Here is a 23414-nt window from a genome sequence, read left to right as displayed (position 1 = left end):
CTTGTTTTATTAATTACCCCATTCACAGTTTCAACCTCCTCCACTCCACTGCTTTCTTTTTATGTCAATACTATACTCATTTAAATATTGAGTGGCAACTTTATGCCAGATACTGTCCTGGGCATACATGATTAGACTACATCAGGCAACAAAATAAATCAACATTCTTGTCCTTATGGAGCTCACTACTGGCTGGCAGTGAAGGTGGATATTAGACACTGAACAATGAATACAGTGATTGCAAATATATAGTATGTTAGATAGTGTTAAGTATTATGAAAAGAAATAAAAGAGCAACATAAGAGGCATCAGGAAGTTGGAGGAGGGACAGATTGCAATTTAAAATAGAGTCAAAATGTCTCCAAGGCTTTAGGCGTGAGCAAGTGGAAGATGACATTGGCATTAACCAAGATGGAAAAAGTTATGGGAGGAACAGGTTTGTGGGGTAAGCGTAGGAGTTTAATTTTGGACATGTTGAGTTCGATGTTTAGACAACAAAAGGAGATTCAAATAGCAAGTTAGATATAGTAGGCTGGAATTCTGGAGAGGAGATATAATTGTGGGAGTTGTCAGCATATAGGTTTACTTAAAGCTATGCTAGATAATGAGATTACAAAGAAGAGTATGTAACAAGATCATGAATATTCTGGAACACTTCAGCATTAAGAAGTCTATAAATCTACAAATTTATAAATCTCTTCTTTTTTTTTTTTGTATTTTTTCTGAAGCTGGAAACGGGGAGAGACAGACTCCCGCATGCGCCTGACTGGGATCCACCCGGCACGCCCACCAGGGGCGAAGCTCTGCCCACCAGGGGGCGATGCTCTGCCCCTCCGGGGCGTCGCTCTGCCGCGACCAGAGCCACTCTAGCGCCTGGGGCAGAGGCCAAGGAGCCATCCCCAGCGCCCGGGCCATCTTTGCTCCAATGGAGCCTTGGCTGCGGGAGGGGAAGAGAGAGACAGAGAGGAAGGGGGGGGGTGGAGAAGCAAATGGGCGCTTCGCCTATGTGCCCTGGCATCGAACCCGGGTCCCCCGCACGCCAGGCGGACGCTCTACTGCTGAGCCAACCGGCCAGGGCCAAATCTCTTTAACACTCTTAAAATGCCTTCACTTGATCCTTCCAGATTTTCTAGCTATTAATTATTCTGTCTCCTTCACTTCTCAACCAAATTCTATGTATTTCTAACCATATAATTTCCTTACTAGATTTGTCTCTCTTGATAAATGGAACCACCATCCATCCGGGTGTCCATCTAAGACATCTAAGCTCTTTTCAGTTTGCCTTCTAAATGCTCAAATCTATCCACTTCTCTCCATCTCCTCTACTACCACTCTGCTCTAAGCCACTTCCACCTCTTGTTTAAACTACCTTTTTTTTTTTTTTTTTTTGCATTTTCCCGAAGCCAGAAACAGGGAGGCAGTCAGACAGACTCCGGCATGTGCCCGACTGGGATCCACCTGGCATGCCCACCAGGGGGCGATGCTCTGCCCATCCGGGGTGTCGCTTTGTTGCGACCAGAGCCATTCTAGCGCCTGAGGCAGAGGCCACAGAGCCATCCTCAGCACCCGGGCCAACTTTGATCCAATGGAGCCTTGGCTGTGAGAGGGGAAGAGAGAGACAGAGAGGAAGGAGAGGGAGAGGGGGAGGGGTGGAGAAGCAGATGGGCACTTCTCCTGTGTGCCCTGGCTGGGAATCAAACCCGGGACTCCTGCACGCCAGGCCGATGCTCTACCACTGAGCCAACCGGCCAGGGTAAACTACTTTTGAGGCCTCCTAACATATCTTCCGGCCTCGTGCTCTGCAGGGTTGGCTTTTTAGTCCCAGATACTGTCCATGTTCCTGAATACCCATAGGCTTCCCATATGCTTTTAGAGGCTGCTAATATGGGGGTCGGGGGAGATTCCTCTAATAAAAACATTTAAGCCAGTGTTTCCCAACCTTTTTTGTGCCATGCCCCACCTTAACCTTTCTAAAATTTTTATGTCCTCCCCATGTAACATACATAATTTTTAACATTAAAAAATTGATTTGGCCTGACCTGTGGTGGCATAGTGGATAAAGCGTCAACCTGGAAACACTGAGGTTGCCGGTTCAAAACCCTGGCTTGCCTGGTCAAGGCACATATGAGAGTTGATGCTTCCAGCTCCTCCCCCTTCTCTCTCTCTCTCTCTCTCTCTCTCTCTCTCTCTCTCCGCCCCTCCTCTCTAAAAAGAATTTAAAAAAATTGATTTGTTCACTTAATAAACATAAATGATAGGTTCTAGGAAGAAATCACTATGAAATTGTTAACAAAACACAGTAAGTAAAATTTCAAAACATATAATGAAAAACAGAAATTTAAATTCCAAATAATTTTAATACAGATTTTTCTATATTAATTTATTATTTTAATTTAGTGTGATCCTTGCGCTTGATGCTTGCTGCACAGAGATTTTATATTAGGTTCCAATTTGGTTAGCTTTAGTCTCAAGTCTCCATGTTGTGTTATATCCAGCCGATTTCTTTTTTTTTTACCAGTAAATCATTTACAGCACTAAATCCACATTCAGCTAAAAATGAAGATGGAAACGGTAGCAATAGTTTTCTTGCACATTTGGTTGAATTTGGGTATTTGATTTCTGTTTCCTCACAAAGCCATGCCATCGCTCCTTTGATATTAAATAAAGCTTTAACTGACTCATCATTTTGCAATTCTGCGAGTTCTTCTTGATACTACATATTTGATATATCAGACAAATCCACTAACATTGGCTGCATCATCCATGTTGGGAAATCAATTTGTTTTAAATCAGAAAATCTTTCTTTTAAATCAGCCGATAGAATATTCAAATGATTGACAATAACAAGTAAAGCGGTATCAGTTACTTCACATTTTTTGGAGCCAATGAAACTGTTTAAAGTTTTTGTTGTTAATGTTTCTGACATAACTCAATATTGGTAATGAAACCAAATATCTTTGCTTTTGCATCGACAAGAGTTTTATTTGTTCCTTGAAGTTGCTTATTTAATATATTTAGTTTTTCAAAGATATCGGCTAAATAACTCACAAATACTTTACCATCTATTGTTAACAGATACTTCATTTCAGGTTTGTCGCTTAAAAAATCACTAAGAGTATCAAACAGTTCCATAAATCTTTTCAAACAGTTTCCTTTAGATAGCCATCTTACTTCAGTATGAAGTAAAAGTCTCACATGGTCTTCATTTTGTTCTTCACAAAATAGCTTGAAAAGACGCTCACATTTGGCACTAGCTTTAATAGCATTAACACACTTTATTACTGTATGTAATACTTCATTCAGAACAGGCGAGGTGTTTTTAGCTACCAAGTTTTCCCTATGAATAACACAATGCACAAGAATCATTTCTGGATTCACATCTTTCATCAATTTTAAGCAGCCATTTTTCTTGCCCATCATATTGGGAGCACCATCTGCAGCACAAGATGTTATATTTTTCATTGGTATATCATTGACATCTAAGTAGTTTTTTTAGCTTATATATATCTTTGGAGGTAGTGGTGCTTTCTAATCTTTTACAGAACAACATTTCTTCAGCAAAATGTCCTTTATCAATATATCTTACGTAAGTTATCAATACTGCCTCACTGTCTCTCAAAGTTGATTCATCCATTTGCAAGGAGAATTTTCTTGTTTTCAGCTTTTCAATAAGTTGTTTTTCAATATCCTCACTCATTTCATCTATTCTTCTGCTAACAGTATTGTCACTGAGTGGCATAGCTTTTACATCTTTGTCATCTTTTTCAAGAACCGTTTTAAGAAATGCTGATATTGACGGTTTTATTAAATTCTCTCCTATAGTGTGATTTTCTCCAGTTTTAGTGATGAATAAAGAAATTTGATAACTAGCCTCAAGAACACGATTATTAGTTGAAGTATGAGCAGTAAATAGAGACTTTAATGTTCTTTTTACAAAATTTTTCTTTAAAGTTTTAAAGTAACTCAAATCTGAATTAATATGAGCACTATGTTTCGCCTTCAAATGCGCCTCAAGACGACCTCGTTTCATTGATTCGTTGGTCAAGCATTGCTGGCATAAAAGACAAAAAGGAATCCGCTCATCATGAACAGCGGGTATGAACCCAAATTTTAAATATTCTCCGAATATTGACGAGTTTTTTTCTTGCTTGCACCACTCATTTTACTATGGGCTATAAGAAATAAAAATAAGATCAATTAAAAACTAATATTAAAATATGTGTTAAAATATATTCAATGTGACATAGAGTAAACGTATACTAAAAATTCATATTTATTTAAATGTATATAACACATTTACTACACTACCACCGCAAATCAAAAGGTATCTATATTTTTTCCACTTGATAAAATTTTCTGGAAAGTTATGCTTCTAAAATTAAAATTGTCGTGCATGCACTATTATAGCCCCAATAATATTTATAAAATATTAGTGCTTTCTAGCCCCGATGCAAGAAGTACTTAATAAAGAGTTTAATATTGATAAAAATAAAATCAAATACTTACCAATTATATCTATACAATATATATATGTATATTTACTAAATCAATGAGCTTTTACAACAGTTTTGACTGACACTTATTTCAAATTAACACCAACTGAATGATGTGAAACACTACAGAAGTTGTGATGGGCCAATTAGGTGAGAATAACTGTGTTGTTTAGCGAGTTTTTAAAACGTCCGGGGTTCCCTGCGGCAGAGGGCACGCTCCGCGGTGAACCCAGGACGAAGTTTACTTGACGACGCCAATCACCCAGTTGATATTTTGGTCTCGTCAAACGAAATTATACTTAATAATTATTTACCGCAATTATTTAAGAATTGCATTTTTTGTCAAATTTGGCACCGACATCTAGCATTGCATTTAAATGGCCCGGGGCGAAAGAGTTCAAGTCGTGTCGAGTCCATTTTCAAATTGCCCCCCTTAACTATCGAATTGCCCCCCTGTGGGGCATGGGCCCCACGTTGTGAAACACCGCTCTAAATGGTCTGGCTGTAATCCCTCATTGTTTAAAATCCTGTTGGCGCCTGACCAGGTGGAGACCCTGAGTTCTTCAGCTTGAACGCGGGTTCATCTGGTTTCAGTGAAACTCACCATCTTGGACCCAAGGTCGCTGGCTGGAGCAAGGGGCTTCTCGGTCTGCTGTAGTCTCACAGTCAAGGCACATATGAGAAAGCAATCAATGAACAACTAAGATGTTGCAACGTAAAACTGATGATTGATGCTTCTTATCTCTCTCCATTCCTGTCTGTCTGTCCCTATCTATCCCTCGCTCTGACTCTCTCTCTGTCTCTGTAAAAAAAATAAAATCCTGTTGGCGCCTGGCCTGTGGTGATGCAGTGGATGGAGTGTTGACCTGGAATGCTGAGGTCTCTGGTTCAGGACCTCAGGCTTGCCGGGTCAGTGCACATATGGGAGGCAACTATCATGAGTTGATGCTTCTTGTTCCTTCCCACCTTTCTCTCTAGAATCAATAAATCTTGCCTGACCGGGTGGTGGCGCAGTGGATAGAGCGTCGGACTGGGATGCAGAGGACCCAGGTTCGAGACCCTGAAGTCACCAGCTTGAGCCCAAGGTCGCTGGCTCCAGCAAGGGGTTACTTGGTCTGCTGAAGGCCTGCGGTCAAGGCACGTATGAGAGAGCAATCAATGAACAATTAAGGTGTCGCAATGCGCAACAAAAAACTAATGATTGATGCCTCTCATCTCTTCGTCCCTCTCTCTGACTCTCTCTCTGTCTCTGTAAAAAAAAAAAAAAAAAAGTAAAATCAATAAATCTTAAAAACAACAACAACAACAAAACCCAGTTGACCTTCTAGTGCTTATGAAGTCCAAGGTCGCTAGCACAGCACTAGAGCCTTGCCTGAAATGATTTATCTGTTCCCTGGTCTCATCTCCTGTCACCTTGCCTCTTATACTTTCCACTCCAACAATACCAAACTGCTTAGGACTTATGAACTCTTTCTTGCTTTATTTACTACTTATTTTTCAAAACTCTGTTCAAATATTATCTTTTTCCTGTGCCATCTCACAACCCCAACATTCTCTGCCCTGGGCCACCTCTTTACCTAGAGCACTAGTTCTCAAATATTTTAATCTGGAGACTACTTTACATTCTTAAATTATTGAGGCTTCCAAAATGTTTTTATTTTACATAGGTTATATCTACTGACACCAGATTAGAAATTAAAATTAGGAATGTTTAATTATTTGTTAATTCTTTTAAGATAATAAGCCAGAAAAATAACTATTTTCTAAAAACAATAATAATTTAATGAGAAAAATGACTTTGCAAGTACAATGCTTTTGGAAATCCTGTTAATATCTGGCTTAATGAAAGATAGCTGGATTTTCATGTTTGCAAATTTAAAATATGATATCAAAAAATAAAATATGATATCATGCATCATGTACCCTCTGGAGAGCTCCATGTATGCTCAGGAAAGAACATGAATGAAACAGGTAAATAATGTGTTATGAAACTGTCCCTTTTTCCTATTAGAAAGGGTCTCAGAAATCCCTACACATTTGTGAACCACTGACCTAAAAGAACATCTAAAGAGATATGGATATCACATTGGATAGTAACCCCTTTATTTGCAAATCAAACTGATACTGGAATGTAAAATCTACTTTGGTGTATTAGTTTTGTTTTGTTTTTAATCTCCAGAACACATGGCAGAATAAAGATACTTGGTTAATGTTACCATTATTACTTACCATCTTGATGGGTGGTAAACCTTAAAAGTGAGGCCACCAGGGGGCTCTTGGATTTGAACCAGGGACCTCTGGATGTGCAAATATTCTACCCTTGGGCTATATACCCTTTGTGGGATGGTTGAGATTACAGTTAACTGTAGTTTACTGACCAGACATCACTGTAGCTGATTAACAAAAGTTTGGCATTTATGATCAACTGTTTCAGGTTACTTGGAGTGATAATAAAGAACTAAGAAAAGAAAGCAGAGGCAATTAGGACCCAAGTTCTGGGAGAAAAGAGCGATGTCTGCTTTGACCATGCTTGAAGGTCCTTTGGGTGTGCGTAAGGGGCTTCTTCTTCATTAACTACAGCCTTTTCTACCTCCGGCATCTGGGAATTCTTCACAAGTAATTTCCATCCTTCCTGTCTGTAACCTGAGCTGCAGCCGAGTACTTTGCACGTGAAAGGAAGTGCTTCCCTTGTCTTTCCCAAGACCTTCTTTGCTCCTCCTGTACTACAGGAACCTCTGTCTCCATTCTCTCTAGCATCTCTAGTCACTTTTTTTTTTTTTTTTCTAGTCACTTCTTCCTCCTTGGCTCCTTCAAATATCAGCCAGCTTCCCCTAAATTAAAAAAAAAAAAAATCCTTCCTTTAGCTGTGATTGCCTGTGCATTTCTTCTTTCTCATTACCAATTTTTTTTTTTTTTTTTTAGATTTTATTAATTAATTTTAGAGAGAAGAGAGAGAAGGGGGAGAGGAGCAGGAAGCATTAACTCCCATATGTGCCTTGACCAGGCAAGCCCAGGGTTTTCTTTTTCTTTCTTTTTTTTTTACAGAGACAGAGAGAGATTCAGAGAGAGAGGATAGACAGGGATGGAGAGATGAGAAGCATCATCATCAGTTTTTCGTTGTGCATTGCGACACCTTAGTTGTTCATTGATTGCTTTCTCATACGTGCCTTGACCACAGGCCTTCAGCAGATTGAGTAACTTCTTGCTCGAGCCAGCGACCTTGGGTCCAAGCTGGTGAGCTTTTGCTCAAACCAGATGAGCCCACACTCAAGCTGGTGACCTCGGGGTCTTGAACCTGGGTCCTTGGCATCCCAGTCCAATGCTCTATCCACTGCACCACCGCCTGGTCAGGCAAGCCCAGGGTTTTGAACCTGTGACCTCAGCGTTCCAGGTTGACACTTTATCCACTGTACCACCACAGGTCAGGCTCAATTTTATTTTTTATGTTTTTTATTTTTATTTTTTGTATTTTTCTGAAGCTGGAAACAGGGAGGCAGTCAGACAGACTCCTGCATGCGCCCGACCGGGATCCACCCGGCACGCCCATCAGGGGGCGATGCTCTGCCCATCCGGGGCGTCGCTCTGTTGCGACCAGAGCCATTCTAGCGCCTGAGGCAGAGGCCACAGAGCCATCCCCAGCGCCCGGGCCATCTTTGCTCCAATGGAGCCTTGGCTGCGGGAGGGGAAGAGAGAGACAGAGAGGAAGGAGAGGGGAAGGGGTGGAGAAGCAGATGGGCGCTTCTCCTGTGTGCCCTGGCCGGGAATCGAACCCGGGACTTCCGCACGCCAGGCCGACGCTCTACCACTGAGCCAACTGGCCAGGGCCTGCCTGGGTTCTTGCTGCCAGTTTTAAGGAAGGTTGTCTGTACTTCATTTTTCTCATTATCAACTACCTGTCTCTGCAGTTCTGCTACTCTCTGCATTTGATCTGTCAGTTACTTTCCCTCCTTTGGTGTATATGCACCGTATATTGCTTCTCCAGGTAGACTGTAAGTTTCTCGAAGGTAGGATCATGTTGCATTCTTTTTTGGATTCACAGTCGTTGGCACAGTATCTGGTTTACTAAAAGCCCTGAGTTGTACTTGCTGGTGAACTGCAATACTAATTAAACTGAGCTATCTGATTACACCAAACCTGTACCCAAAGCAGCTGAATGTTGAATGTTGTTGAAACAAAGCTTACAAGCCTGTGTAACTCCTACAGTTTCAGACAAGCTCTCCATCCAGTACTCCTACGCCACTGACTGACTAGGTTCACATTGTCACTCACCAAAATGACTGTTTCACATACTTTCTCCTGTCTCAAACCTTCCACATCTTATCTCTCTTAGCTGAGGGGCTTTACTCTTCCTTTGGAAGAAAATGAGAATCAGTCAGGAGCAGTGGTATGCTGGTAAATGGCCAACAACAGGCTTGGCTGGCGGCAGCGGGGGGTGGGGGGACACGAAGACACCCGATTTCCCAAGGTGCAAATGCTCCCACGTGCTGATTTGAAGCTACCAAAGAGATGTCAACTGGCTTAAAAATTCCTGAAAACTTAACCATTGGTTCTTACTAGCTGGTATAAGCTGAACTGAGCACACTTCTGGAATCAACTACCTCCTTCACCAACTACCAACTCCCAATTCTATTTCCAACTCAGACATCTCTCTGAATTTCAGAATTAACTGGGTCCCCAACTGCATGCTTAACATCTCCTCTTAAATTTCTATGGGGTAACTCAAATTGAACATGCTGACCCCATACTAGAATGTGAAGTCCATGAGGGTAGGAAGCTGTACTTTATTACTTTCTGTGTGTTTTAAAAAGAAACTCTCCTGCCTGACTAGGCAGTGGTGCAGTGGATAGAGCATCGGACTGGGATGTAGAAGACCCAGGTTTGAGACCCCCAAGGTCCCCAGCTTGAGTGCGGACTCATCTAGTTTGAGCAAAGCTCACCAGCTTGGAACCAAGGTCGCTGGCTTGAGCAAGGGGTTACTCGGTCTGCTGAAGGCTCATGGTCAAGGCACATATGAGAAAGCAATCAATGAACAACTAAGGTGTCACAATGAAAAACTAATGATTTTTTTTTTTTTTTTGTATTTTTCTGAAGCTGGAAACGGGGAGGCAGTCAGACAGACTCCCACATGCACCCAACCGGGATCCACCCAGCATGCCCACCAGGGGGCGACACTTCGCCCATCCGGGGCATCGCTCTGTCACGACCAGAGCCACTCTAGCGCCTGCGGCAGAGGCCAAGGAGCCATCCCCAGCGCCCGGGCCATCTTTTGCTTCAATGGAGCCTCGGCTGCGGGAGGGGAAGAGAGAGACAGAGAGAAAGGAGAGGGAGAGGGGTGGAGAAGCAGATGGGCACCTCTCCTGTGTGCCCTGGCCGGGAATCGAACCTGGGACTTCCGCACGCCAGGCCGACGCTCTACCACTGAGCCAACCGACCAGGGCCGAAAAACTAATGATTGATGCTTCTCATCTCTCTCCGTTCCTATCTGTCCCTATCTACCCCTCTCTCTGACTCTCTTTGTGTCTCTGTAAAAAGAAACTCTTGATTTTTTTTTTAGACGTACTCATTTCCCAGCCTTATTTCAGGAAACCACATCACAATCCACCCAGATAGTAAAGACTAAAATATAAAAGTCATTCTTGATTCTTTTCATCCCCTCACTCTCCCCAAGCCATCTAACGTACAGGAAGTGTGTGGCTCCCCAGCCATGGCCAATCCAGATGCTGGCACTCTGCTCCAGCTCTATCATTCCTACTGTGGTAGGCTGAATAATGGACCTCCATATATGTCCACATCCCAATCCCCTGTGAATATGCTACCTTACGTGATAAAAGGCACTTTGCAGATGTGATTAAGTTAAGGATCTTGAGATGGGGAGATTATCTTGGATTATCTGGGTGAGCCAATGTAATCACAGGGTCCTAATAGAATGGAGGCAGGATGATCAGAGTCAGAGACAGAGAAGTGTAAGAGTGGAAAGAGAGAGCAGAGGGTGAGAAGATGCTACCTTCCTGGCTTTGTAGATGGAAGAAGGAACCATGAGTGAATAAATGCAGGTGGAGAAACTGCAAAAGTCAAGGAGACTGATTCTCTCCTAAAACCTCCAGAAGGACTGCCAGCATGCCAACACTTTGATTTGAGCCCAGTGACGTTCATCTTGGAATTCTGACCTCCAGAACTGTAAGATAATATATGTATGTTGCTTTAAGCAGATTAAGTTTGTGGTACTTTGTTACAGCAGCAATGGGAAACTAATACACCACTATAGTAAGACATAATCACCATCTCTTGTCTGCACTATTGCAATAGAATCCTAACCTGTCTCTCTATGTCCACTCTTTCTTTTTTTTTATAGTGATGAGAATGCTTAACATGAGATCTACCCCCTTAAGAGATGTTGAAATGTATAATACAATATTGTGAACTGTAGGCACAGTGTTGTACAGCAGATTCCTAAAAACTTATTCATCTTGCATAATCGAAACTTTATACCCCTTGATTTGCAACTCTCCATTTCTCTCTCTTCACCCCTGGCAGCCACTGTTCAACTCTCTGCTTCTGTGAAACTGACTGTTTTAGATACCTCATATAAGTGGAATAATGCAGTATTTGACCCTTTATGATTGGCTTATTTCATGTTGTATAACGTGCCATGTCACATATTGGAAGATTTCCTTCTTTTTAAGGCTGAACAATATTCTATTGTATATATTCTCTATGTAAGTTCTTGACTTCTTGTAAATCTTTTTTTTTTTTTTTTAAATAAAAGACTATTTAATTCTTCAAAAATCTAAAAGCAGCCTGACCTGTGGTGGCGCAGTGGATCAAGCATTGACCTGGAATGCTGAGGTCGCCAGTTCAAAACCCTGGGCATGCCTGGTCAAGGCACATATGGGAGTTGATGCTTCCTGCTCCTCCCCCCTTCACTTTCTATCTCTCTCTCTGTCTCTCTTCTCTAAAATGAATAAATAAATAAAAATAATTAAAAAAAAAAAAGGAATCTAAAAGCAGACCAAATGTGTTTTGCTGTGAACACTTTGTAGAGATGAAGTGAAGCAGGGGTTGGGTTTAAAATTTTTAGACAAAGAATCAATGCTGCGACGGCAGGGGAAAGAATACAAGAATAAAAAACATGGGAAGCTTCATGAATTTGCATGTCATCCTTGGGTGGGGGCCATGATTATCTCCCCTGTACCATTCCAATTGTAGAATATGGCCTGCTGAAGTGAGCACTTTATAAATCTTTCCCACGAGTGTGAGTGATGATTTCAAATTCCTCTGCTAAAAACTGGCTGTTGCTGGTTTTTCATCCATTTGGAGTAAAATCGAAACTCCTTACCTTGCTGCACAAGGCCCTCCAGTTCTCTTGAATCACTTTCTGCTTGCCCACCTTTCTCTAGCCACTCTGGCTGCAGGGCCTTTGTAGTTGCCATTTCCTCTATCTCAGGGGGCGGGAACCTTTGTGGCTGAGAGAGCCATGAACACCACATATTTAAAATGTAATTCCGTGAGAGCCATACACCGACCCGTGTACCTTAAGCATTATCCAATAAAAATTTGGTGTTGTCCCGGAGGACAGCTGTGATTGGCTCCAGCCACCCGCAACCATGAACATGAGCGGTAGGAAATGAATGGATTGTAATACATGAGAATGTTTTATATTTTTAACATTATTTTTTTTTATTAAAGATTTGTCTGCGAGCCAGATGCAGCCATCAAAATAGCTACATCTGGCTTGTGAGCCATAGGTTCCTGACTCCTGCTCTATCTGAAATGCCCTCCCCCCTGTTCAGGTCTGAACTCCAAAATCACCTGCACAGAAAGTTCTTCCATGGTTCTCCAACCTTATATAGACCTCCTTGTACCTTCCTAACACTGTATCTTTTTTAAAATTTATTTTACTATTTCTCTTATCATTACTGGACATTTCCTTGTTTATTCACTTGTGCATTTGTTTCTAGTCTGTCTCCATTAGATTTATTTATTTATTTGTTTTAATTAATTAATTTATTTATTTTAGAGAGGAGAGAGTGAGAGTGAGAGAGAGAAAGGAGGAGGAGCAAGAAGCATCAAGTCCTATATGTGCCTAGACCAGGCAAGCCCAAGGTTTTGAACTGGTGACCTCAGCATTCTAGGTCAACGCTTTATCCACTGCGCCACTACAGGTCAGGCTAGATTTTTTTTGACAGAGACAGAGAGTCAGAGAGAGGGATAGATAGGAACAGACAGACAGGAACGAAGAGAGATGAGAAGCATCAATCATTAGTTTTTCGTTGTGACACCTTAGTTGTTCATTGATTGCTTTCTTATATGTGCTTGCTCAAGCCAGCGACCTTAGGTCCAAGCCGGTGAACTTTTGCTCAAACCAGATGAGCCCGTGCTCAAGCTGGCGACCTCAGGGTCTCGAACCTGGGTCCTCTGCATCCCAGTGCAATGTTCTATCCACTGAGCAAAGTTGGCCCGGGCGCTGAGGATGGATCTGGGGCCTCTGCCTCAGGTGCTACATAGGCTCTGGTTGCAACAGAGCAACGCCCCAGATGGGCAGAGCATCGCCCCCTGGTGGGCGTGCTGGGTGGATCCTGTTCGGGCGCATGTGGGAGTCTGTCTGATTGCCTCCCCGTTTCCAACTTCAGAAAAATACAAAAAAAAAAGAGCTCAGTTACTGAGCAATGGAGCAACATTCCAGATGGGCAGAGCATCGCCCCCTAGTGGGCTTGCTGGATGGATCCTGGTCCTGGTGCATGAGGGAGTCTGTCTCTTTGTCTCCTATCCTCTCACTGAATAAAAAAAATAAACATTCAGTAAGAGTCAGAACCTTTGTGTCTTTCTATTATAATTATGTTCTGTACCGAGAGTGGGGCACATAGTAATTGTTCCCATAAAAAGGAGGAGCCACTAGAGAGCATAGCCTGGGAAAGTCTCTCAGAGGAGACATGTCTGTATTCTTTTATCCAGTTTCTCAAGAGGTCGTTCTCTCACTTCAAGTAAACTAGTGTGTGGGATTATGGATAAAGAATTTAGCTTAGAAAAGGAGGATTGGTACCTATGTTCACATATTTTCAAAGGGCCATATTTTCAGTTGGTCTTTTAATTTTGTTCCTTATTATAAGTAAATATTTTTGAGGTTTTTGTTTGTTTGTTTGTTTGTTTTGTGGGAATCATAAGTAAATTTAATATCAGTTAGCAGGAAGTACCTAATGAACCTTTTGAACTCATAAACAATTTCAGTACAAAAATTTAGGATTGGTGTAAAAATAATTTACCAAGCGGTTGTCAGCACAGGGGGTATAGCTCAGTAGTAGAGCATTTGACTGCAGATCAAGAGGTCCCTGGTTCAAATCTGGATGCTCTCTCATATACTCATGTTTTCTCAGTCACTGGGATGTACTTCAGAATAATTCCATTGTCTTGAGGGTTCCACCGCCCTGCATACTCTCTGGAATAACGCAAAGCCCTTCCCAAGAGATGGTGAAAGGAAGCGATGAGACGGTTAATGAGCTATTGGCCTTGGAGATGGGTGGGGCAATGCCATTTTGCCTAGCTCATGGTCTGACCCGGATAGGAGAACAATCCAAGTTCAGTAGATTTACATAATTGCAAAGTTGAACAAGACACATGCAGATATAAGAGAAAAGGTGAAAAGTGGAAAGCTTTCTTCTTCATCTTAGCTCAAAGAAAAGCCTTTGGTTTGATAACCTACAGGTGGCACGTTTGAGGCCTGGTGTCCACGAAAGGGTGGAAAGTTGGTGGCATCTAGGGTCTGGGCTTTGCCCATGTCAGACACATCTCCCAGTAATGTGAACCGTGGGGAAAAATGCGCCAGAGTATACCCCCGGGGCCTTGAGGGATGACACAACCAGATTCCTGGTTTAAAATATCACAGCTGCCCCTTGACCCAAGAAGCGTGTCTGTTCCTTTCTCCTTTATTTTTCCTTTTTTGGGGCAAAACCTAGTCGAAGGGGATGCCCTTGCTCCCTGTTCACATTTACTATTTTCCTCAGGCTTAGCAGTGACACTGTCAGTGACTAAACCAACAAATATCTGTCCCCACCGCTAGGTTATGAAATTCAACAGCCTTGTATTAATTACTAGTTTAGTGGTTCTTAAAGAGTGGGTCCTCTGACCAGTAGCATTGGCATCACCTAGGAACTTGTCACAAATGTAAATTCTTGGGATCCCACTCCAGGCCTACTGAATCAGAAACGAGGTGTTTTAACAAGCCCTCCAGGTAATTCTGATACACACTCAGTTTGAGAACCACCGCATTAGTTTATGCCAGTTTGCATCAGGAAGTAACTTTATTTTCGTAAATAAAAATTAGTTTATGGGTGTTCATTGGGCATTGTACGTTCTCTAAAGTGCTTTGACTCTCCCTATACCTGTGCCATGAACAATAGGGAAGGGTGAGCACAGCATGTTCATGTCACCGGTAATAAAGAAAGCTTAAGTTGGAGTAAGGCGGTGTCTGCGGGTTTCTTTCTCTCGACATATCACACTCCCGTCGGAAACAGAGCACCAGCTTGGGGTATTCTGTCCCCGGAACTCGCGGCCACGGAAATCCCGATACTTCTGGTGCCAGTAATTGTGACTGCGCAGCTTTTGTACCTGATTTGTGCGCATATCCACAGAATCGAAAGCATTCCGCGAGGGCTGAAGAAAGTGGAAAGAATTTTTGCAAAACCTATTCTGTTCTCTTTTAATCTAAGACCCAATGTTAAAATGAAAGAGTCAAAATGGATGGGACTATGTTGGTTAGAGAGGGAAGAAAAACTGCCAAGGGGGCACCCGGATTTGAACCAGGGACCTCTTGATCTGCAGTCAAATGCTCTACCACTGAGCTATACCCCCGCGCTGCTACAGTGCCTGGCGACGGTTCTTTGGTTACTAGGCCACCGCTACACCGAAGGAGGAAATGAGGCGAAGTGGAAAACGAGGGTGCCCGAATCCGGGGATCCCGGGAAAGCTTCACCGCAGACGCCGGGAGAGCTAGACCCGGCTGCAGGCGTTGAGAACAGGCGGCAGGGACGGGTTCCGCCCTAAGTGGCAAAGGATAGGAGGCGGAAGAGAGGCTAACCGAGGGGCGGGGCAGGGGGTTCCCATTCTGTCCGTTGATTCATGCCAGGTACTCATGGGTACAAAGGAAAGTCCCTAAATTTGGTGAATCTGATCGGGCCTTCAGGAGTGTTCCAACCCCACCCTCGACAGATGCGAGAGGTCTGCCCGTCTCCCGCAACCCGGGAGCCCCAGATGTTCGATCAGACCGGCTCCATGCCGCTTTCAGCGCGGGAAGGGATCTGGGCACAGCGGGCGTCTTTCCAGGGCTCCGCCAGTTAGGAAGCACCCGGGCGCCAAGGCCCCTCGGGGCTCACTTAGGCGCGCATCCCCGGCCAGCCCGCCCCGGAACTCGCCCCCGCGCAGCCCCAAGTCTCCCGGAGAGCGCGCCTGGCCGCGCGCGCTCCTACCCGCCGCTCGTCCCCGCCCCGGTGCAGCCCCTCCTCCCCGCTGTGTTTATTAGGGGAAGGAGGGCGGAGGCGGAGGCCAGTTCCCTAGCTCCAGCCGCCGCCGCCGCCGCCGCCACCGCTGACTGTAGTTGCAGTCGCGGCCGTCTCCCGCCAGCTCGCTCTGGGGAAAGAGAGCGCGCGCAAGCTCGGGTGTCCCCGCCCCAGCCTTTCCCGGAGCCATGAATCCCAATTGCGCCCGGTGCGGCAAGATCGTGTACCCCACGGAGAAGGTGAACTGCCTGGATAAGGTGAGCCCCGGGACCAGGAGACGCGCCTTTGCCATCCATTCCCGAGCAGTGCTCCAGACTGGAGGAAGAGAGGAGAGGGGCCGGGTCTGTGCCGCCTCATCCCCGCGGTCCCAGCAGGAGGGAGGGGAGGGCGGTGTCTTGGGGTGTTGGGGACAGACCCCAGTCTGAAGCCAGGAGATCCGAGGCGAGGCAAGGAGTCCACGCGTGGCGGGCAGCCACTATTTGAGAAGAGTCGGCTCTGTACCCGGGGGTTGAGAGAACGAAAGAGGGGTAGGGAGGCCAGGCCACGGGGTGGGGGCTGGGGGAAGGTTAGGGGTGCAGTCCCACCCCCTAGGCCGGGGAGAGTGAGAGAGACGGCCGCTCCCTCTCCCCGCCGCCCGGAGCGCCAAGTAGGCGGAAGCTCGGGGCTCTGGGGGAGGGGGCGGCGGGGGGGCGGGGCAGAGGCTGGGGGGCCCAGCGAAACTGGCCGCTCGGACCGCGAATGGCTGGGGATCCTGGCCTGGAGACTGGGGGCGGGGGCTATCAACCGGCGAGTGTTGCATCTGGTGAACTGGCCTACGGATAAGGACCTGAGCCCCTTTGAGAGACCCCCGCTTTTGGACGATCTGTAGTCCCTCTGATGGTTCAGCTTTTGATGGACCGCCGGTTAATAGCAGCTTCCCAGCCCCCACCTCAAATTAGAGGCTAACTCGCTGTGCTGGGCTACCTAGCCTGAGTAGGGCGGGGCCGGTTGCTGGAGTAGGGTGGGTGGGGGGTGCTTCGCAGAGATCTCCTGAAATTGTGCACAGAGCTTGAGATCGGCTTGTAGAACAAAGAGCTAACTTTTCAAAGCAGGTTTACCCAATGGAGGGTGGGGTTGGCTGAGTTCAGGGCAAGACAAGAAAAGGGGGAGGTGTTTGGGGGAGGGGAGGATGGCCTTCTGGAAATTCACTGTCCCCGGGGCCTATGGATTTATCACCCCCCCCCCCCCCATGCTGGACTTGTTCATCTGGTTGCCATTATACTTTTGGAGGGGGGGGTGAAGAGTAGAATTGGTGTTTCCAGCAGTTTGGGGTAGGATCCGTCCTCTCTTAAGCTCCCTTAGATTCTGAGGCAAAATCGGCCCCTGCTTGGCGTCCCATCCCAACCTGGAAGAGGGGCCTCTGTGATTTTGTACCCTTCCTCATCCTGCCTGAAGCTGGTTCCAAGTTCAAATACTCCCTCTTTCTCTTTGAATTGGCAGAGGTGGGGAACATGGGATGGAAGAGGGGTGCAGAGCCCTGGGACCAAGTTCATTGGCCACTTGAAGCCATATTTTCTCCCGGAAAGGACAGTTCATTCAATACTTGTTGTCTCTCCCCTTCCCCTTGGGGTTGGAGCTTCCTCAGTGACCTTTGGCCTCTGAGTCAGGGTAAGATGGTAGGAGGGTTCCAAGGTTCTGAAATACTTTTGAACTTGCTCTTGGAGGAAAGGGGCACATGAGGCTGCTGCTCTTTCACTGTCTCTCCTGGGCTGGACCAGACAGGAGAGGAGGGCCATACCAGGAACACAAAGGATGTGGGTGCCGACCTTCTGGTGACTATGCCAACCTTTGGAGGGCAGGACTTGAGTGGAGGCACTAACTGAAGAACTATCTGCCCTTGCACCCCGATGATTTTACCCTTCCCTGGTTGTAGGGACTTGGGCCTCTATAACTTGAGTTTTCTGTCCTCTCCTTCTCCCTAGTCATGAGTTGGGAATAGGCTTGGGGAACCTGTACCCATATAAGGCAGAAACAGTATATGATGGAAAGATGCTACCCTGAGTTGGGAGACATGGTCCTCATTGCAGGTGTTCTCCCACCAGCTTTATGAGTGGCGCTAGGCCTCAGTATTCACCATCTGTCAGATGGGGGTGATGATGTCATTTCCTTGGAGGTAGGGCAGTTCACTGAAGTGCCCTGAGGGGGTGTGGTATAGGCTCTGTACTCCCTACCTTTTTGGGATACTCTATCTAGCCCCACACCTAGCTCCCCTCAGAGGCAGATTAAGATTGGTTGAGGCCCTGAGTGCAGAACAAAATATTGGGACCCTTAACAAAAACAGAGAGACAGGGAAAATAAAAATACATGTTAACCATATTTTTAAATAAATAAAAAATGTTATGTACTAGTAATGTTAAAATTGCACATATGAAACCAAACTTGGTGTCATTAGAAAGAAATGTAAAGTTGGGGATTTGCGGGGCCCTTCAGAAGTTGGGGCCCAGGGCGCATGCCTGGTGCACCTGCCGTTAAATTCGCCTCTGGCTCCCCTTGTAAAGAACTTTGGTGCTGTGTGTCCGAGGGGAGGAAAGCAGGGATCCTGCCAGGTACCCTCCCCAGCTGTTCTCTGGCTCTAGATGGAGAGGACAGTCAGGTGGAGGTTGCCTGGGGAAGTGGGGATTGGTGATTCCTCCCTGTTAGAGTTTTTCCTATAGGAGGAGGTCCTAGGGAGACCTCCTCACCCCCTGCTCTGAGCAGGAGGCCTGGACTATCCAGGTGTCAGATCTCTACCTCCTAACCGCCTCAAGGCAGTAAGGACTGGAACTTCCTACTGGGGAACTGGTGCCACAAGGGCTGAGACCTGAGAGGAGGAACATTCAGTCCCACAGGCAAGATTGCTAACCAACTTCCCAAGGTTTTCCATTTACAATAGGAGAGAGTCAAATTAGACCCACCCTGCTCACTACAATTTCCCTATGGCAGTTAGCCCACAGTCTGACCCAAAGCACAGGCTGTGTCCTTGGTGTTAACCTTTTCTCCTTCCTGAGCCTTATCTCCCAAAGGCTTAGGTGGTGTAAAGGCCATGTCACCTCTGACGGTCACCCTGCCCCCGACCTGCAGCACTCAGCTGCTCAGCATGCTGGATAAGTTTGTATTGCTGATGACGGTGTTTGAGGAAGGAGATAGAGATTTCCTTCCCCAGAGGACTTCTGGGATTAGAATTGGGGGAGAAACAGGGTGACCTCATATTTGTCATTCACTGGACAAATATTTATTGAGTACCTACTTTGTGCCAGGCGCTCTGAAGGGCTGCGGCAAGGCCTCTGGGGCTGTATCTCAGGTGTCCTCAACATTCTGAGAGAGGTGGATTTTTTTCCTTCCAGCCCCTGGAAGGAAGCATTTGTATTTGGGGACTTGTGTTGTCAAGAATCTTGCCCTGCCCCTCCCCCGGACTAGTTTTCCAGGGCTCCTGAAAACAGGTGGAGACATTCATCCTGGAAGGGTAGAGGAATGGTGGGTGCCAGTTTCCCTGGAATCCCCATTAAGAGGGTTCCCCACCTCTGGTTGTCTGAGCTGCCCCCTAACCTGCTCTCTCACTCCCATAGGGGGCAGTAAGATAGAAGGAGGTGGGCTGGGCACAAAAAAAGATAAGTCCTTGCAGCTGTGGTGCCCCATGTTCCTAGCTAAAGCTGAGAGTACCCCACGATCACCTTGTGGCCATTCATTCATAGCAGCTACTACTTACTGCGGCGTGCCAAGCTCAGCCTTCATAGCAGCCTCACGCAACAGCTGTGGTTGCTCCTGTAAATGATGAACCCCATGAATGGAGGCTCAGACAGTCGTGTGGCTCATTCGCCTCTAAACTAGAGCTGGAATTCCAATCTCAAATTCTTTGTACTCAGCTGTTCTGCCTGTTATGTTTGCGAAAAGTTACTTTTATTTACACTATCTCATTAGTGTCCATAGTGGTGCCGCCCCATCCTGACCCTGGCCTGAGGAATCCTCTGGGCCTGGGCTCTTGCCAGAAGCTGGTGTACTAGACATAATCATCTCCCCCTGAGAATTTGTGGAGGTGCAGCCAAGGTCTATGACTTTAAGCCAGCGGCCCAGGTGGGCTATTGAACTGGGTTGGTTACCCAACTAGGGTGGGGCTGGTGTTGCCCCTGGAGAAGGGAGAAACTGTGACCCTGGGCTAAAGGAAGAGAGAGGAAGGTCTCATACTCCAACCCTGAGTCACAGCCACCCCAGGCAGCCTGGGTGCAGAGGGCGAGATGCCAGGCTGCAGGCACAGTGACCTGAAGCTGGCTACATCTCCGTCACTCGGAGCTGGGAGCAGTGCTTCCCCCACCTCCACAATGATTACAGAGAGATAGGAGCTGGCCCAAGCCTTGCCCAAGTGTGGGAGATCTTGCTTCTGCCCCATCCGCCTCTGTCCGCCTTTCTGCAGGCAAGGGAGATTTGAGGGCAGAGCTGGAGCCTGGAGGATGGCTGAGAGGCTTATAGTAGACACCAGAGGTCTGTTTTTTCGTGAAAGGGAAACTGAACTTTTAGGGCAATGGGAAGGATTAGAGTTGCCTGCCCAGAGGTGTACTTTGCTCCCGATCCTGAGTTCCCTGTCCCGAGGCTCTGGAATGCTTCTCTGAATTCTTGCTGGGGCCTTTAAGGACTTAGGGAGCAGGGGAAGAAGTAGCCAGAGAGGGTCATTGTGGAGTTGTATTGACTTATTTCCCCGACTGTGTTGTTCACCAGACCTGATTGAGACAGGGGTGGGGTTTGGGGGGGCACCTGGTCCAGTCTTGGCCCACAGGGGCTGTTGAATGACCCGCCATATTCTGTCCTCCCTGCTCTCCACTTTCCTACTGTGAAGGGGGGACACAGTAATGGGAGCTGCTGGATTTTCCTGCACCTTGGAGCCCTCCTTCAGAGAGTGAGGAAAGTGACCTGAGGCAGCTAGCTTGGAGCACGAGTCATCTTCCTTCCAGCACCCCTGTGGGACCCTGTTTTAGTTCCACTTTACAGCTGCGAGACAGAGTTTAGCGGTTACCCTGAGCGCACTCAGATCACCTGTGCTTTTAGTTTTCTGCTCCCGAGTGCCCTGTAAGGGAACGGAGGACTACCGCCCCAGACTCTAGTGGGTCTCCCTGAAGGCAAGGGGTCTCTGGGGTGAGGCGGGGAAGAGCTACTGCTAGAAACGGTGCCGTCCCCGCATTAGGGATTCACCTCCAAATGGCAGCTGGGAGGGGTGTTGTGGAACCCCTGGATTGAGTGTTGACCCTGTACCCCCTGCCTGGTCGGTATACCCTGCCCTTCTTCCCAAGACGCTGGCTCCAGGGTGGGATCCTGGCCATCTGCTAGGGTGGGGTGTCGGTCTCCTTCCCTTTGTCTCTCCCAGATCAATCAGGAGGCAGCTTTGGAGGTCCCCAGCCCTAGGACAGTGCTTATTCCTGCAGATGTGTGTGTGAAAGTGGGTCATGGTCTGGATTCCAGAGAATGTTTTTCCTGGCAGGCCCCTGCGGGGTGTGGGGAGGCGGGGGCCCAAGCAGGGGCATGTGCAACTAAGCAGGCAGAGGCCAGCGGACCGGGTGGTAACAGGACTGGGGCGCTTTGCCAGTGCCTCCCAGGCATTGGGGGAGGGAGAGGGACTGCCACTTTGGGGGCTGATGGGGGCAGGGACTTTCTCGTTTCCTGGTGGGTTGTAAGTGTTGGGATTTTATACCATGAGTCTGGGCTGGGCTTTGGGATGGGCCCCAGTTGGGGTGGGGGGCCAAGCTTAGACCAGACATCTCTTTGCTTCCAGACTTCCAGCTGGCCTTCTTCCCAAAACAGTGGTTCTCGAATCACTTCGTGTACTAGTCTACCACTGGTGGTTCCTTTGGCTCTCCTTCACGGGGAAGTACCTGTTAGATGCCAGCTACCCCTGAATTGCCCCATGGTCTCTCATTGAACTGGGCCAGGGTGTGTGGGGGGGTAATCCAACATCCCAGCTTCCTTTTGTTTAGTCCCCTCTTCCAAAGTGTCCCAAAAGCACCCTTGGCAGGGAAACCCATTTTGAAAAGCATTGTCGTGGGGGAGACAATGGCTTCTGGCCTCCTTCCTTGAGGGGTCAGGAGGTCTCCCTTGACTGCCGGGAGATGGGGCAGAGTCAGGCCAGTCGGGTCACCCAGGCAGCCTGGATTCTGGGGTCCTGAAAGTTGGACTCCTGGTCAGTGCAGATCCCAGGTTCGTGTCTTTGCATGGGTTTGCCCCAGTGTCAACATTTTTTTTTCTTTTAATTTTTTAAAAATGTTTATTTTATTGATTTTAGAGAGAGGAAGAGGCAGGAACTTCAATCTGTTCCTGTATGTGTGCTGGCTGGGAATCAAACTGGCAACCTCTGCATTTCCAGACGATGCTCTAACCAACTGAGCCCCCGGCCAGGTCCCATCAACATTTCTTAGGATGGGGCCACTTCTTTTGCATTCTCTCCCCTTCCCTCCTGTTCCCTCCCATTGGCCATGCTGGATTGGTCCTGGTGGCCCTGTTGTGGGCCTCTTGGCTTCACTGGAGTCTCACCTGTCACTTGTTGTCACCCACATTGTAGCTGTGGCTGGGCACAGTGAAGCCCCGCCTGCACCACCCCCTCCAGTACGCGTCTCTGCGCCCTTTGCTTTGCTGAGGTTCCTATCTGCTGTGCCCGGCAGCTAACATTTGGGTACTTAGAGGTGCCAGGTGCTGTGCTGAGGGCTTTGCGGGTGAGTTCTCATTTAATCCTCAACTGTGCCAGGAGGGACAGGTATCATTTCCATCCTACAGACCTGGAAATGACTCCGAGGTGTGGGCCCTGACCAAGGTCACATAGCTAGTCGGGGTGGAGCTTTGATGCTCACTATGGGGTTTCCTTTCCGAAGCTTTTAAGCAGAGCTCTTCGGGGGGCCTGAGGAGGGGTGCTCGGGGTGCTCTCCTACTGAGGGAGGGCGAGGGGAGGGAGAGAGGGTATGGGCGGCATCAGAGCTGGGGCCCTGGCTGTGGAAGCTAGGGGTGCCTGGGTGTTGAGCCTGCAGTTAGGGGTGGGCCCTCCTCCTACTCTCCCTCTCTAGGCCTGGTCAAGGCTGAGGAGCTGCCCCTCATGTTCAATTCGGCAGCGGCTTCTTAGCAACCCTGGTACAGCTTTGCATAAGCAATGAGGCTTCTGCAGCTTGGTGACAGCAGGCGTGGTCTGGGGAGGTGGAGACAACCTTTTGGGGACAGCTCGCCACTACTCTTACTGGCCTCTTCCCCACTCACCCTACGTGTCTGCCCTTCTCCCTTCCTTACAGCTTAAATGGCTGATTGGTGGGGAGTGGGGAAAGGGGGGGATGTCATCAGCTGCCAGAGCCTGTGACCTGAGATGTCCCTAGCTCACTGGGGGTGATTCTATATTCAAGTCCCCTGGATGGAGCAGAAGCGGTTCTTCCTAGAGCCTGAGCCCCCTTCC

The 23414-nt window shown here is 47.1% G+C and overlaps 1 protein-coding gene and 3 non-coding genes across 4 annotated transcripts in view; 2 read left to right on the top strand and 2 right to left on the bottom strand.

Annotated features, from left to right (window-relative positions):
- Positions 1 to 11616: 11616 nt before the first annotated feature.
- Positions 11617 to 11721, bottom strand: LOC136396544 (U6 spliceosomal RNA). Its single transcript, XR_010749815.1, has one exon. It is a non-coding gene; the product is annotated as a U6 spliceosomal RNA (small nuclear RNA).
- Positions 11722 to 13771: 2050 nt separating this feature from the next.
- Positions 13772 to 13843, top strand: TRNAC-GCA (transfer RNA cysteine (anticodon GCA)). The gene has a single exon. It is a non-coding gene; the product is annotated as a tRNA-Cys (tRNA).
- Positions 13844 to 15266: 1423 nt separating this feature from the next.
- TRNAC-GCA (transfer RNA cysteine (anticodon GCA)) lies at positions 15267 to 15338 on the bottom strand. Its single transcript has one exon. It is a non-coding gene; the product is annotated as a tRNA-Cys (tRNA).
- A 678-nt stretch (positions 15339 to 16016) lies between these two features.
- Positions 16017 to 23414, top strand: part of LASP1 (LIM and SH3 protein 1) — a 42174-nt gene continuing 34776 nt past the window's right edge. Inside the window, exon 1 of the mRNA XM_066364338.1 lies at positions 16017 to 16239. Coding sequence (XP_066220435.1) covers positions 16171 to 16239 — 69 coding nt within the window. The 5' untranslated portion in view covers positions 16017 to 16170. The remainder of the gene's footprint in view (positions 16240 to 23414) is intronic.

Source organism: Saccopteryx leptura, chromosome 2, assembly GCF_036850995.1.
Source record: "Saccopteryx leptura isolate mSacLep1 chromosome 2, mSacLep1_pri_phased_curated, whole genome shotgun sequence".
NCBI classification, from domain to species: Eukaryota; Metazoa; Chordata; class Mammalia; order Chiroptera; family Emballonuridae; genus Saccopteryx; species Saccopteryx leptura.
This window is presented reverse-complemented; position numbering and strand designations above follow the sequence as displayed.